This window comes from Phalacrocorax carbo, chromosome 1 (assembly GCF_963921805.1).
Source record: "Phalacrocorax carbo chromosome 1, bPhaCar2.1, whole genome shotgun sequence".
NCBI classification, from domain to species: Eukaryota; Metazoa; Chordata; class Aves; order Suliformes; family Phalacrocoracidae; genus Phalacrocorax; species Phalacrocorax carbo.
Window position 1 is genome coordinate 1,176,141 of NC_087513.1, and position 15,585 is coordinate 1,191,725.

General features: G+C 65.2%; 1 protein-coding gene across 1 annotated transcript in view; it reads left to right on the forward strand.

The window, feature by feature from the left end:
• SND1 (staphylococcal nuclease and tudor domain containing 1) overlaps positions 1-15,585 on the forward strand; it is a 148,529-nt gene that overhangs the window by 110,373 nt on the left and 22,571 nt on the right. The window contains exon 16 of the mRNA XM_064441520.1: positions 1,722-1,831. Within this exon, the coding sequence (XP_064297590.1) occupies positions 1,722-1,831 (110 nt within the window). The remainder of the gene's footprint in view (positions 1-1,721; positions 1,832-15,585) is intronic.

Below are 15,585 nucleotides of genomic sequence, written 5' to 3' on the forward strand. Positions count from 1 at the left end.
AAGCCGGTGAGTGCCGCCGCTCCAGCCGCCCCGGTGCCCAAAGCAGCCGCCCGGTCCCTGGCGCAGCCGGGGGTCCGCACGCCGCCAGACCTCGGAAACCCCTCAGCCATGGGTGACGGGTGCGCTGGAGTCCCCCCCAAAGTGCTCGGCAGCCACCGGCCCCCCTCCCCGCCTCGCCGGCGAGGTCAGGGCTGCCGTCACCGGTGCCGTGGGGACGCAGTGACACAGGGACCTTGCAGCTGCAGGGTGGGCTCCCGGTGCTCGGGGGCCGCTCCTCGGGGGCGGGGTTGTGTCCCCTGTGCCCCCCAGGGTGACAGCAGCACCGCATCAAACCCGCTGCCCTGGGGACACCCCACCGTGTCACCGTGGGGCTGGCCGGGCCGGCGGCGTTTACCGCGGTTCTCTGAGGATGCGACAGGCGAGGGGGGCGCATCGTTAATCGTCGGGTCCCCCCTTCTCCTCATCCTCATCGGCACGCGGCCGGCGGGGAGCGGGGCCGCGGCGTCCCCGGTCGGTGGCAGGCCCGGCGAGCTCCCCCGGCCCCTTTGCCATCAGCTGTGCCGCGAGCGCCGGGCTGAGCCGCGCGGTGCGGTTTCCCCCCCGCCGCCCTCGCCGGGACGCGGGCGTTGCTGCTCCGTCGCGGGCCGAGCGCTCCGGCAGCCGCCGAGTGTAATTCCCGGCACTTCATTAATAACGAATTATGTAAAATAAAATTAATAATGCAGGGCTTCCCGGTTTGATAACCGGTGCCACCGCCGGGGCTGGCAGCGCTTTGCCAAAGGGGAGCCCGGGGTGGTCGCCTCGGTTTGCAGGTGGGAAACTGAGTCGGGGGGCGGGGGGGGGGTGTCCGGACGTGGGGCGGCGCGGCCGCTGCAGCGCTCGGCCTCGTCCCCTCCTGGTTTTGGAAGTATTTTAACGTTTAATGATGGTTTAGAGGGCGTCGGGGGCTGGGGTTTGGCCTCCCTGGCTGCGGGTGCTGCGGGGTCTGCGCCGCGGCGGGGGTGGTGGTCTCTGTGTAGCTGGGAGAGCCTGGGGCTCCCCGTGGCATGGCAGGGGTGGGGTGTCGCACCCCAGCTGCGCCCTGGGGTCCCCAAAACTACCCCCGGCGAGGCCAGCTGCAGCAGGGAGAGACCCAGGCGAGGCGACTCCCCACGTCCCCATCCCCACTGGCTCTTCCCCTCCTTGTCCCCATGTTCCCCTCCCCACTGGCTCTTCATCTACCTACTGGCTCTTCCCCTCCTCATCCCCATCCCCACTGGCTCTTCCCCTTGTCGTCCCCATCCCCACTGGCTCTTCCCCTCCCCACTGGCTCTTCCCCTCCCCACTGGCTCTTCCCCTCCCCACTGGCTCTTCCCCTCCTCATCCTCATGTCCCCTCCCCGCTGGCTCTTCCCCTCCTTGTCCCCATGTTCCCCTCCCCGCTGGCTCTTCCCCTCCTCATCCCCATCCCCACTGGCTCTTCCCCTCCCCGCTGGCTCTTCCCCTCGTCATCCCCATCCCCACTGGCTCTTCCCCTCCCCGCTGGCTCTTCCCCTCCTCATCCCCGTGTCCCCGCGGCCCCAGGGCTGTCCCCGGCTCTCCCTGCCCCGGTGCCAGGGAAGAGCCAGCGCCGAGGACCCTCCTGCAGCCCCTTTCCTCCCCAAAACATTTCTGTCAGGTGAGGTCCCCAGCAATGGCCTCCCCCAACACCTCCATCTCCTCTTCCTCCTCTTCCTCCCGCAGGCATCGAGTGTCCGCGGGGAGCCCGGAACCTGCCGGGGCTGGTCCAGGAGGGTGAGCCCTTCAGCGAGGAGGCCACGCACTTCACCAAGGAGCTGGTGCTGCAGCGAGAGGTAGGGATGCTCGGCGGCGCCGGGGCTGCGGCACGCCGGCGGGTGCCGCTGCGGGAGGGGCGCGGGGCGCGCCGAAGGGCTGCGAGCAAGGGCAAGGGGCGCGGGGAGCTTCCCCGTGCTGCTGAGCCGCAGCCGCCGCGTCCCCGGTCGCTGCCCAGCCGTTTGGTGCTCCGGGGAGAGCCGCGCCGGCGAAGCCTCCTGCGGCGCCGGGGCCGGCTTTGGCCGCCGGGGCGCTGCGGGTGCTGCCCCCCGAAACCTGCCCGCGCCGAAGGCAGCCGTGGGCGAGGGCGGGGGGCGGGGGCCGGGTGGGCCGTAGCTCATTGATTTGGTTTGCTTTGGTTTATTTTGGGTTATTTTGGTTTGCTTTGGTTTATTCTGGATTATTTTGGTTTGCTTTGGTTTATTCTGGGTTATTTGGGCTTGGTTTATTTTGGTTTCACTTGGTTTAATTTGGTTTATTTTGGTTTGCTTTGGTTTATTTTGGTTTAATTTGCTTTGGTTTATTTTGGATTATTTTGATTTGGTTTAATTTGGTTTATTTTGGTTTAGTTTGGTTTGCTTTGGTTTCTTTGGTTTGCTTTTCTTTATTTTAGTTTGCTTTGGCATAGTTTGCTCTAGCTTGGTTTGCTTTGCTTTATTTTGGCTTATTTTGGTTTGATTTGGTTTACTTTGGTTTATTTTGCTTTGGTTTCTTTGGTTTGCTTTGCTTTATTTTAGTTTGCTTTGGCATAGTTTGCTCTAGTTTGGTTTGCTTTGCTTTATTTTGGATTATTTTGGTTTGATTTGGTTTACTTTGGTTTATTTTGGTTTATTTTGCTTTGGTTTCTTTGGTTTGCTTTGCTTTATTTTAGTTTGCTTTGGCATAGTTTGCTCTAGTTTGGTTTGCTTTGCTTTATTTTGGATTATTTTGGTTTGATTTGGTTTACTTTGGTTTATTTTGGTTTATTTTGCTTTGGTTTCTTTGGTTTGCTTTGCTTTATTTTGGTTTGCTTTGGCTTATTTTGTTATTTTGGGTGGAAATCAATGCTGAATCACGGTCCCTGCTCCGAACACGACGGCGGCGGCGGCTCCGGTGCGCTGTGCTTGGCTGGCCTGGCCCTGCCTTCGCACTCCTCCGCGCCGCCGGGCCCGTGCCGGGGAGGACTGGGGAGGACTGGGGAGGATGGGGGGCAAGAGCGGTGACCCCAGAAAGCACCTGGCGGGTGGTGCCTGCAGAAGCCAGGCGAGCAGAGAGGCGATGCAGGAAAGGAAAGCGCAGAGGAAGCAGGACGTGCCGGGGGCATCCGTCAGCCCGGGGGGGAGCTTCGCTGCTGCCTCGAGGATGAGGAGGGACCCGCCGCTGTGGGGCGCCTTCCCCCGTGCCCCCCATGCGAAGGGGCCGTGCCAGGGTGCAGCGGGGTCGCGGGGCCGTCCGAGCGGACGGGGTGTGCTGGGGTGGTTGGAGCAGCTCCGGGTCCTCCGCAGTGCTTGGCTTTGCTCCCCGCAGAGCTGCCGTGCACGAGGGACGCCGGGCGGGAGCGGCGCGGATGCGAGGTCGATGCGTGGCGGATGCAGGGCGGGCGCACGGCAGATGTGCAGTGGTTGCACGGAGGATGCACAGCGGATGTGCAGTGGTTGCACGGAGGATGCACAGCAGATGTGCAGTGGTTGCACGGAGGATGCACAGCAGATGTGCAGTGGTTGCACGGAGGATGCACGGCGGATGTGCAGTGGTTGCACGGAGGATGCACGGCGGATGTGCAGTGGTTGCACGGAGGATGCACGGCGGATGTGCAGTGGTTGCACGGAGGATGCACAGCAGATGTGCAGTGGTTGCACGGAGGATGCACAGCAGATGTGCAGTGGTTGCACGGAGGATGCACGGCGGATGTGCAGTGGTTGCACGGAGGATGCACAGCAGATGTGCAGTGGTTGCACGGAGGATGCACGGCGGATGTGCAGTGGTTGCACGGAGGATGCACAGCAGATGTGCAGTGGTTGCACGGAGGATGCACGGCGGATGTGCAGTGGTTGCACGGAGGATGCACAGCAGATGTGCAGTGGTTGCACGGAGGATGCACAGCAGATGTGCAGTGGTTGCACGGAGGATGCACGGCGGATGTGCAGTGGTTGCACGGAGGACGCACGGCAGATGTGCAGTGGTTGCACGGAGGATGCACGGCGGATGTGCAGTGGTTGCACAGAGGATGCACGGCAGATGTGTGGGGTTGCACAGCAGATGCGTGGTGGTTGCACAGCAGAGGTGCAGCAGATGCACAGAGGATGCACAGAGGATGCACGGTGGATGTGTGAGGTTGCACAGCAGAGGTGCAGCAGGTGCATGGTGGATGAGTGCTGGTTGCACAGCAGCACAGTGGATGCATAGCAGATGCACAGCAGATGTGTGGGGTTGCACAGCAGCAGCACAGCAGATTCATGGTGGATATAGGGCAGATGCACAGAGGATGCACAGAGGATGGATGGTGGTTGTGTGGGGATGCACAGCAGAAGCACAGTGGATGTACAGCAGAGGCACGGTGGATGCATGGGAGATGCACAGCACATGCATGGTGGATGCATGGCAGTTGCACAGAGGATGCACAGCGGATGTGTGGGGTTGCACAGCAGAGGTGCAGCAGATGCACAGAGGATGCACAGAGGATGCACGGTGGATGTGTGGGGTTGCACAGCAGAGGTGCAGCAGGTGCGTGGTGGATGAGTGCTGGTTGCACAGCAGCACGGTGGATGCATAGCAGATGCACAGAGGATGCACAGCGGGGGTGTGGGGTTGCACAGCAGATTCATGATGGGTGCACAGCAGACATGTGGCAGTTGCGCAGCAGTTGCACAGCAATGCAGAGCGGATAGATAGTGGATAAGTGGTGGCAGAAGAAGAGCAGATGCACAGAGGATGGATGGTGGATATGTGGCGGTTGCACAGAGGATGCACAGCAGCTGTGTGGGGTTGCACAGCCACAGACAGCAGATGCATGGCAGATGCACGGTGGATGAGTGGTGGTTGCACAGAGGATGCACGGTGGCTGTGTGGGGTTGCACAGCAGCAGCACAGCAGATGCACAGCAGAAGCATGGTGGATGCACAGCGGCAGATGCACGGTGGATGTGTGGCAGTTGCACAGCAGATGCACCGTGGATGCACGGTGGCTGTGTGGGGTCGCACAGCAGAAATGCAGTGGATGCATGGTGTGCGTGTGGTGGTTGCACAGAGGATGCATGGTGGCTGCATTGGAGTTGCACAGCAGATGCACAGTGGATGCATGGTGGATACAGTGGTGGATGCACAGTGACTATGTGGGGTTGCACAGCAGAAATGCAGTGGATACGTGGCAGTTGCACAGCAGATGCACGGTGTATGAACAGCGGAGGCACGGTGGATGAACAGCAGATGCTCGGTGGATACAGGGTGGCTGTGTGGGGTTGCACAGCAGAAATGTGGTGGATGCACAGCAGAAGCATGGTGGTTGCACAGCGGATGGATGGTGGATGCACAGTGGCTGAGTGGATTTGCACAGCAGAAATGCAGTGGATGCACGGCAGATGCACAGCAGAAGCACGGTGGGTGCACGGTGGCTGTGTGGGGTCGCACAGCAGAAATGCAGTGGATGCACGGTGGTTGCACAGCAGAAATGCGGTGGATGCACAGCAGAAGTGCGGTGGATGCACGGTGGTTGCACAGCAGAAATGCAGTAGATGGACAGCAGAAATGCAGTGGTTGCACAGCAGAAGTGCAGTGGATGCACGGTGGTTGCACAGCAGAAGTGCAGTGGTTGCACAGCAGAAGTGCAGTGGTTGCACAGCAGATGCACGGCGGCTGAGCGGGAGTGCACAGCAGAAATGCAGTGGATGCATGGTGGATGCACAGCGGATGCACGGTCGATGCACGGTGGCTGTGTAGGGTTGCACAGCAGAAATGCAGTGGATGCATGGTGTGCGTGTGGTGGTTGCACAGAGGATGCATGGTGGCTGCGTGGGGTTGCACAGCAGATGCATAGTGGATGCACGGTGGATGCACGGTGGATACAGTGGTGGATGCACAGTGACTATGTGGGGTTGCACAGCAGAAATGCAGTGGATACGTGGCAGTTGCACAGCAGATGCACGGTGTATGCACAGCGGAGGCACGGTGGATGCACAGCAGATGCTCGGTGGATACAGGGTGGCTGTGTGGGGTTGCACAGCAGAAATGCGGTGGATGCACAGCAGAAATGCAGTGGTTGCACAGCAGAAGTGCAGTGGATGCACAGCAGAAGTGCGGTGGATGCACGGTGGTTGCACAGCAGAAATGCAGTAGATGCACAGCAGAAATGCAGTGGTCGCACAGCAGAATTGCAGTGGATGCACGGTGGTCGCACAGCAGAAGTGCAGTGGTTGCACAGCAGAAGTGCGGTGGTCGCACAGCAGAAGTGCAGTGGATGCACAGCAGAAGTGCGGTGGTCGCACAGCAGAAGTGCAGTGGATGCACAGCAGAAGTGCGGTGGGTGCACAGCAGAAGTGCGGTGGGTGCACAGCAGAAGTGCAGTGGATGCACAGCAGAAGTGCGGTGGGTGCACAGCAGAAGTGCGGTGGGTGCACAGCAGAAGTGCGGTGGATGCACAGCAGAAGTGCGGTGGGTGCACGGTGGTCGCACAGCAGAAGTGCGGTGGGTGCACGGTGGATGCACAGCAGAAGTGCGGTGGGTGCACGGTGGTCGCACAGCAGAGGTGCGGTGGGTGCACAGCAGAGGTGCGGTGGGTGCACGGTGGATGGGTGGCGGTTGCACGGCGGATGCGCAGCGGCTCCGTGGGGCTGCGCAGCAGCAGCAGCAGCGCAGCGGGTGAGCGGCAGACATGCGGTGGGCGCGCAGGGCGGCCCAGCAGAAGCCCCGTGGATGCGGCGGACGCCGAGGGGACGCGCGGCGGCCTCGGCCTTCCCGGCACGAGGGACGGGCAGCTCCCGGCTGCTCCCCGGGGCGGCCGATTTGGGTGCTGCTTTGGGCTTTTGCTGCCAATTCTGCGGGGGGAAGGCGGGCGAGGCTGGGGGGCGCTGCCGATCGGCTGCCGAGCGCGCGGGGGTCCGCCGCGAGCCCCCCCTCCCCGCCTCCCCCTCCCCGGATTTATCGTGCTCTCATTAAGGTCTCTTGATATTAAAATTCCCGAACTCGTGCGACTTCCCTGATTGAAGCTTCTGTGTCGCCGGAGCGCGAGATCCATCTCGTGCAATTACGCCGTGATTCATAATTTCAGTATAGGGTATAAAAGTGCCCTCCGCAGCCTTTCGCCGAGCGGCTGCCAAGGTAAAACTCGGCAATTTCTGCACCGATGACTCTGCTTTTCCCCGCTCTCACCCCGCCCCGGCTGCATTCACGCCCTCGCGTCGGTGCTGCCGGTAATTCCTCGCTCCGTTTAAATGAGCCGCGGCGGTGCGGGAGCGCGGCCCCCCTCGGGCCTTCGGCGGGTCGAGGCGCAGCCGTCGGTGGTCCGCGGTGGGGTCCGGCACGGCGCGGTGAGCGGGTGCCGGCGCCGGCGGCTGCTTGGCGCGGGGGTTCTGCCACCGGCATCGCGGCTGCCGCCCGGGTGTCGGGGTGCCCTTGGCTTGGGGTGGGGGTTTAAATACCAGGGTGACTAAATGAGCTCCCCCCTCTCCCCCCCCCCCACCCAGGGAATGGGGGGCTCCTGGCGTGGGGTGCAGACCAGCGGCGGTGCTGTGAGGGGCTGCACGGGGAGAGGCAGCACCTTCCCTCGGCCCGTCTTGGGGGGCTGGGGCAGGAATGGGGGGCTGGGGCAGGAATAGGGGGGCTGGGGCGGGAATAGAGGGGCTGGGGCAGGAATGGGGAGCTGGGGCAGGAATGGGGGGGCTGGGGCGGGAATAGAGGGGCTGGGGCAGGAATGGGGAGCTGGGGCAGGAATGGGGAGCTGGGGCAGGAATAGGGGGGCTGGGGCAGGAATGGGGAGCTGGCGCAGGAATGGGTGGCTGGGGCAGGAATAGGGGGGCTGGGGCGGGAATAGGGGGGCTGGGGCGGGAATAGAGGGGCTGGGGCAGGAATGGGGAGCTGGGGCAGGAATGGGGAGCTGGGGCAGGAATAGGGGGGCTGGGGCGGGAATAGGGGGGCTGGAGCAGGAATGGGGGGGCTGGGGCAGGAATAGAGGGGCTGGGGCGGGAATAGGGGGGCTGGGGCGGGAATAGAGGGGCTGGGGCAGGAATGGGGAGCTGGGGCAGGAATGGGGAGCTGGGGCAGGAATGGGGAGCTGGGGCAGGAATAGGGGGGCTGGGGCGGGAATAGGGGGGCTGGAGCAGGAATGGGGGGGCTGGGGCAGGAATAGAGGGGCTGGGGCAGGAATGGGGAGCTGGGGCAGGAATGGGGAGCTGGGGCAGGAATGGGGAGCTGGGGCAGGAATAGGGGGGCTGGAGCAGGAATGGGGAGCTGGGGCAGGAATGGGGAGCTGGGGCAGGAATAGGGGGGCTGGAGCAGGAATGGGGAGCTGGGGCAGGAATGGGGAGCTGGGGCAGGAATGGGGAGCTGGGGCAGGAATAGGGGGGCTGGAGCAGGAATGGGGAGCTGGGGCAGGAATGGGGGGGCTGGGGCGGGAATAGGGGGGCTGGAGCAGGAATGGGGAGCTGGGGCAGGAATGGGGAGCTGGGGCAGGAATAGGGGGGCTGGGGCAGGAGTGGGGAGCTGGCGCAGGAATGGGTGGCTGGGGCAGGAATAGGGGGGCTGGAGCAGGAATGGGGAGCTGGGGCAGGAATGGGGAGCTGGGGCAGGAATAGGGGGGCTGGGGCAGGAGTGGGGAGCTGGGGCAGGAATGGGTGTCTGGGGCAGGAATGGGGGGCTGGAGCAGGAGCAGGGAGCTGGAGCAGGAATAGGGGGGCTGGGGCAGGAAAAGGGGGGGCAGGAATGGGGGTATGGGGCAGGAGCAGCCAGCTGGGGCAGTTGAGCTGCCGTCTCCCCGGCAGAGTGTGGGCAGCAGCGACGCGGCGAGGGGTTCCTCCACTCGTGCACACTCCATCTCTGCGCCATGGCCTGGCTTCCCCGGCCTCCTCCTCCTCCTCCTCCTCCTGCCGAGCCTCGAGCAGGGGACGGGGCTGCCGGGACCCCGCTGCGCTGCCCGCCCTGCACCGCCCCGCTCGCCCCTCTCGGCCGCGGGGCGATGCAGGCGGCTGAGGGGGTCGGGAGAAGCGAGGCCCTGCGCCCACCCAAAATGCCACAGGTTGGTGGGCGCCGGGACAGGGGGACACCAGGATGCAGGGACAGGGGGACACCAGGATGCAGGGACACGGGGACACCAGGGTGCGGGGACAGGGGGACACCAGGATGCAGGGACAGGGGGACACCAGGATGCAGGGACAGGGGGACACCAGGATGCAGGGACAATTGGATGCAGGGACACAGGGACATGGGAATGCAGGGACAGGGGGACACCAGGATGCAGGGACACGGGGACACCAGGGTGCGGGGACAGTTGGATTCAGGGACACAGGGACATGGGAATGCAGGGACAGGGGGACACCAGGATGCAGGGACACGGGGACACCAGGGTGCGGGGACAGTTGGATTCAGGGACACAGGGACATGGGAATGCAGGGACAGGGGGACACCAGGATGCAGGGACACGGGGACACCAGGGTGCGGGGACAGTTGGATTCAGGGACACAGGGACATGGGAATGCAGGGACAGGGGGACACCAGGATGCAGGGACACGGGGACACCAGGGTGCGGGGACAGTTGGATGCAGGGACACAGGGACATGGGAATGCAGGGACACGGGGACACCGGGATGCAGGGACACGGGGACACCAGGGTGCGGGGACAGTTGGATGCAGGGACACAGGGACATGGGAATGCAGGGACACGGGGACACCAGGATGCAGGGACATGGGGACACCAGGGTGCGGGGACAGTTGGATGCAGGGACACAGGGACATGGGAATGCAGGGACAGGGGGACACCAGGATGCAGGGACACGGGGACACCAGGGTGCGGGGACAGTTGGATGCAGGGACACAGGGACATGGGAATGCAGGGACACGGGGACACCGGGATGCAGGGACATGGGGACACCAGGGTGCGGGGACAGTTGGATTCAGGGACACAGGGACACAGGGACGCAGGGACATGGGGATGCAGGAACATGGGGACACTGGGACGCAGGGACACCAGGAAGCAGGGACACTGGGACATTGAGATGCAGGGACACAGGGACACAGGGACGCCAGGATGCAGAAACACGGGGACACAAGGACATGGGGATGCAGGGACACGGGGACACGGGGACACAGGGATATGGGGACACCAGGATGCGGGGACAATTGGACGCAGGGACACAGGGACACCAGGCCACAGGGATGCAGGGACACAGGATGCAGGGACACTGGGACACGGGGACACTGGGATGCAGAGACATGGGGACACAGGGGCTGAGGGACACGGGGACACAGGGACACCAGGACACAGGGATGCAGGGGCACTGGGACACCAGGATGCAGGGACACTGGGACACAGGGATACTGGGATGCAGGGACATGGGAACACAGGGGCTGAGGGACAGGGGGATGCAGGGATGCAGGGGCTGAGGGACGCAGGGACACAGGGACGCAGGGTCACAGGGACACCGGGACGCAGGGACACAGCAGGCATCTCCATCCCTCCTCAGCCTCTTGCGGCGTGCCGTCGGCTGCTGTAAACTGCTGACCCGCGTCCCGGGGGCATCGCTGGGCTCCCTTCGCGCATCCTGGAGGCTGCGGCGCAGCCGGCGCTCACCGCCCCGCACCAGCCAGGCCCTGTCACGTCCCATCACCTCGCTCGCCCGCCTGCCCGCGCTTGAGGGGGTCCTGCCCGCCGGCGGGGCGGGGGGGTGGGGGGTGAATCTGCCGGTGTGGCTTTCGCAGCCCCCCCAGCCAGGACCTCTCAGGAGGGCGCCCACCCGGGGGTCCGGGGCTGGCCGTGGGGGGCACAAGGGGTGCTGCGGGCAGTGCGGGCGCCTGCCCCCCGCCCTCGGCGTCGCTGCCTCCCCGGCTGCGTTTCTCCTTCCTGCGTCGACCCCTTCAGTGTTTCGCCCCATCTGGCCTCGATGCACGTGGAATTTCGATCGGGGCTCTAACAAAGCCGCAGCTGCTGCCTCGCCGGGCTGAGCCGAGCGGGGTCTCGGCACTGGAAAGCACCGAGTGGGGGGGTGGGGGCCGTGCTCCGTGTCCCCCAAAGCAGCCCCCAGCCCCGGTTGTGGGGTGGTGGCGGCAGGACGGTCCCCTCCCGTGGTGCCGCAGCGGTGACAGCTTTGACACCCTCCGCAGCCTGGGATGGACGTGGCACATGGTGGTGGCTGCTGCGGGTCTCATCCTGCTCCGGGCACGGCCGATGGCACCGGGCACGGCGTCCCCAGGCCGGGAGCAGGGCGATGCCGGCAGCACCGGGGCAGTGGCGCCTGCCCGGCGCGGTGGGCACGGCTGCGGGTCACCCACTGCCGCGCTGCTGCCGCTGCGGCTTTTCACGCGAGCCGGGCAGGCGCTGCCGGGGTTCCCGGGGGACAGAGGGGTCTGGTTTGGCTCACGCCTTCATCAGCGGCTCGCAAAGCCGGCACGGCACGGCCCAGAGGTGTCGGGCGCCGGCGCTGCCCTCCCGCAGCAGGGCCGAGAGAGGGACGAGCCCCGCGCTGCCGGCTCTGCGTTTTGGGGTGCAGCTGGGGTGGGACCTGGGGCGTTTTGGGGGAGCCCCTGCAGGGGGTCGGGATGCAAATGGCCCTTGGGGACATTTCCCGGACCCTTCTCTCTGAGTCGGGGCGAGGTATGCATGGTGCGGGGCTGGCAGCAGGGCAGGGGTCTGCCTGTACCCCTCTGCCCAGGGCCGTTGGCTGGAGGAACCCCCAAATTCCACGGTCCCCGCAGGGAGCAGCAGCCAAGTGCCCGGAGACTGCGGCAGCTTAATCCCTCCTCTGAGGACGGCGGCTAAATAGGGTGGCTTGAATAAATTTTAAAAAATCTCTCCCGAGGAGGATTAAGGCGCTGCGATCCCAGGGTGCTGCCGGGGAGGGGAGTGGGTGATGGGCACCTTCATTTCGGATTCGCTCTGGGTGGCTCCTGCCATGGCGTCCCCCCCATCCCGCTCGGTGCTGCCACCCCGGCTTGGCTTTGGTGCCCACCCACGTTCCCAGGTGTCCCCAGGCACGGTGGGGCTCTGAAACCATGGCAGCCCCCTCCTGGGGTGCAGTGGGGTGGCAGCCCCCTCCTGGGGTGCATGGGGACGGGGTGGCAGCCCCCTCCTGGGGTGCAGGGGTGGGCGCTTTCCTCGTCTGTGTCCCTGCTGCTTTCCTGGAGTGTGGGGGCGTTGGGGGGGGTGTCCCGGGGTTTTGCTTGGAGGTTCTCTGGAAGGTGATTCCCTTCAGTTTCCACGGCAACCGGATGATGGGGACATCCCCCATCTTCTGCCCATCCATCCCTGCGTCACCATCACCGCTGTGGGGGCTGCCCGGTGGGGTGGGGGTGGGGAGTCACAGCTCCAGCCCCCCCATCGCCCCCCCCCACAAACCCCCCCGGTGCCGTAATCATGGGAAATGGGCCCAAAATGTCCCCTGTGCCCCAGGACATTGGGTGCTCTCCACTGCCTGCACCAGCCCCCCCAACCCCTGCCAGCCCCCCTCAGCTCCTGCCAGACCACCCCCCAGCCCCTGCCAGCCTCTGCCAGCCCCCCCAGCCCCTGCCAGCCTCTGCCAGCCCCCCCAACCCCTGCCAGGCACCTGAGCCCCTGCCAGCCCCCCCAAACCCCTGCCAGTCCCGCTCAGCCTCTGCCAGCCACCCCCCGCCCCTGCCAGCCCCCCGAGCCTCTGCCAGGCCCCCCAGCCCCCCCAGCCCCTGCCAGCCCCCGGCTCTTGTTGCAATGCAGCAATTCCCATTCCCGCTGATGGATCCGCAGCTCGGGGCCGATTTCGCTGCCAGCGGCGGGTGCCGAGCGGTAATTTTAGAACAGGGTCAGGCCTATATTTTTAGAGCGGGGGCTGGCGTTCGGCTCGCCCTCCCCACGCACAGCCTGGCACGGGCAGCACCCGCTGCCCGCTCACCCTCTTCCCCTGCCCGCATCCCCCCAGCCCCTCCGGCCCTTTGAAGGTTTCCTCGCCGTAATCCCGGCTGCCGGCGCGTGCCGGGTCAGCAGGCTTTTAAACTCCCCGGCTAAATGCTTGAGTCCTCCAGGAACTGAGCAGAAAAGGAGCCTTTTATATTTATTCCCCTTTTTATTCCTCACCTCTTTCACTTGTGCGCTTCAAACGGGAGGTTTTAAAGCAAGGAGCGGGGGACGGGGACAGGAGGTGACATCCCGGACCTGGCTCCGAGCTCCGAGGAGGGGGAGTTTGCTCCTCGGCGAGCAGCCTGTTCGCACCCCGTCCCCAAACGCGTGGCGGGTGTGCAGGCGATGTGTCGGGGCCGGCACGGCGCTCGGTCACCGCCGGCATGTTCCCGTGGCCTCCCCAGGCCGTGGCGGCGTGATGGCGCGGGGTGGAAAGCCGTGCCGGCGCCGAACGGTGCCGTGCCGTGCCAGCGCAGCGCCGGTGCTTTGCAGGCACGCGGGAGATGCCCCGAGCACTGACGCCCATGAGAACCGCGGGGTGCAAAGCTCGGCTCTGCCAGCAGCGCGACCCCGGGACGGTGGTGCCGGATGAGCCGGCGCTGCTCCGGCACGGCGTGCGGCTCGGCCGAGGCTTCCCGGGGCTGGTGCTGGGGACCTGGCTGAGAAGAGGAAGGGAATTATTCCGTGCCGTTAAGGATACTGCTCCCCTCGCTGACCTCTCCAAGTCATTATATACAATCCATTACACGGAATAGCGGATTTATTCCTTTACGGCACCCGGGGGCACGTTGGGCACGCAGCCGCCGACACCGCAGGCAGCCCACTTCGTTATTAGCGGGCGATGATGGGGCTTAACGACCGCTGGTGGCTTGGGGTGGGCGGCTGCGTGCCCAGGGGGCTTGGCCCTTCCCCACTACCGGTACCCAGCACCCGCCGGGGCGGGACTCCCCTCCCGCAGGGGTGCAGCAGCCGCCCGAACACCCCGGGATGGGGGTCCCCTCCTGCCCGCCCCAGCCCTCCTCCTCCATATCCCTGCCTTGGGGCAAGGAGTCCCTGTTTTCCCCCAGACTGTAGGGGTCCAGCTGGAGCCTTGGGGGGGGGTGTCACCCCTCCCCTCGCTGATGGAGAGAAAAGCGTTGGGCAGCGCTCGGGCAGCTCTCACAAAATCCTCGCTGTGGTGCCGGCTCTTCCCCCCCCCTCCGGCCCCCCGCCACGCGGCTTTACCCCACGGGGAATTGCAAATCCCACCACCAGCATCTTGATACTGGCTTTCTCAATCTCCCCAGGACAGGGGGTCTGAGCAACCCAACCCCTGCGGGGGGGTTTTGGTCCCTTCTTCATTGCCTTGTAGCCCCCATTTTTCCTTTATCGTGATGGTTTTAACAAGAGGCTCCAGCTGCTGTGTCAGCAGTTTGTGGGAGCCCTGGAGGCTGCTGCTCTGAGCGGAGCTGGGAAGGGGCAGGCGCTGCTCTGCAGAGCAGGCAGAGAGCCTCCCCCGCTGCCTGCCTGCCTGCATCCCTGCCTGCCTGCCTGCCTGCCTGCAACCCTGCCTGCATCCCTGCATCCCTGCCTCCCTGCCTGCCTGCATCCCTGCCTCCCCCTGCATCCCTGCCTGCCTGCATCCCTGCCTCCCCCTGCATCCCTGCCTGCATCCCTGCCTCCCTGCCTGCCTGCCTGCATCTCTGCCTCCCCCCTGCATCCCTGCCTCCCCCGCCAGCGGCCTACACCCCTGCCTGCCTGCCTGCCTGCATCCCTGCCTCCCTGCATCCCTGCCTGCATGCCTGCCTGCATCCCTGCCTGCATCCCTGCCTCCCTGCATCCCTGCCTGCATCTCTGCCTCCCCCCTTCATCCCTGTCTCCCCCGACGGCGGCCTACACCCCTGCCTGCATCCCTGCCTGCATCCCTGCCTCCCCTGCCGACGGCCTGCATCCCTGCCTGCCTGCCTCCCCCCTGCTGCCTGTCTGTGTCCCTGCCTCCCTCCTTCCCTGCCTGTGTCCCTGCCTGCCCCTCGGCGCTGCCTGCCACGTGCGGTGGAGCCGGTAATGGTCCCTGCCGGCCCTGGGCTCTGCCGAGCTCCTCCCAGGGACGCGGGAGCCCTCCGGGAGACGCGGCTCTGGCTGGGCGCTGGCAGGGCTCGTTAGGGACTAAACGAGCCTTTGCCAGGGGGTTTTAACGCCCGTCTCCTTGACGGAGCCTTCGAGAAAGAATGAGGCTGGAGACCACGGACCGAAGAGTGGGAGAGCATCCCCCCGAGCACCCCCCGAGCACCCCCCTGAGCATCCCCCGGCTGCCGCCAGGCTCCCTGGGGACAGCATCCCGCCGACGGCACCGCTTGTGGAACCGTGGGCAAAAACCTGCCTCTTGCCGAGGCGCGATGCTCCCCCCTCCCCGGAGGCACCCCCCTGCCGTCATAGGAGGGTGTCACTCTGGGCGGTGGAAGCCGTTGAAAAACCCCCTCGGTGATGCCAGAGCCGCTGCGACGGCTCTTGCCTTTGGGTGCCGCGGTGCCGGCGGGTTGCCACGGCCCACGGGGCGGCCGTGCCGCGGCCGTGCCGGCGCCGTCACCTCCTGGGGATGGGGACAGAGGGTGCGCGGAGCGTGGCACGGGACAGGACCGCGGTGCTCCGGGGCGCCGGGCGTTGGACGGGAGAGCTCGGCGGCTGCGCCAAGGCAGCGCCGCGGAGGTTGCGGGAGCCCCGTCCCACCCCTTCCCCCCTTCGTGCT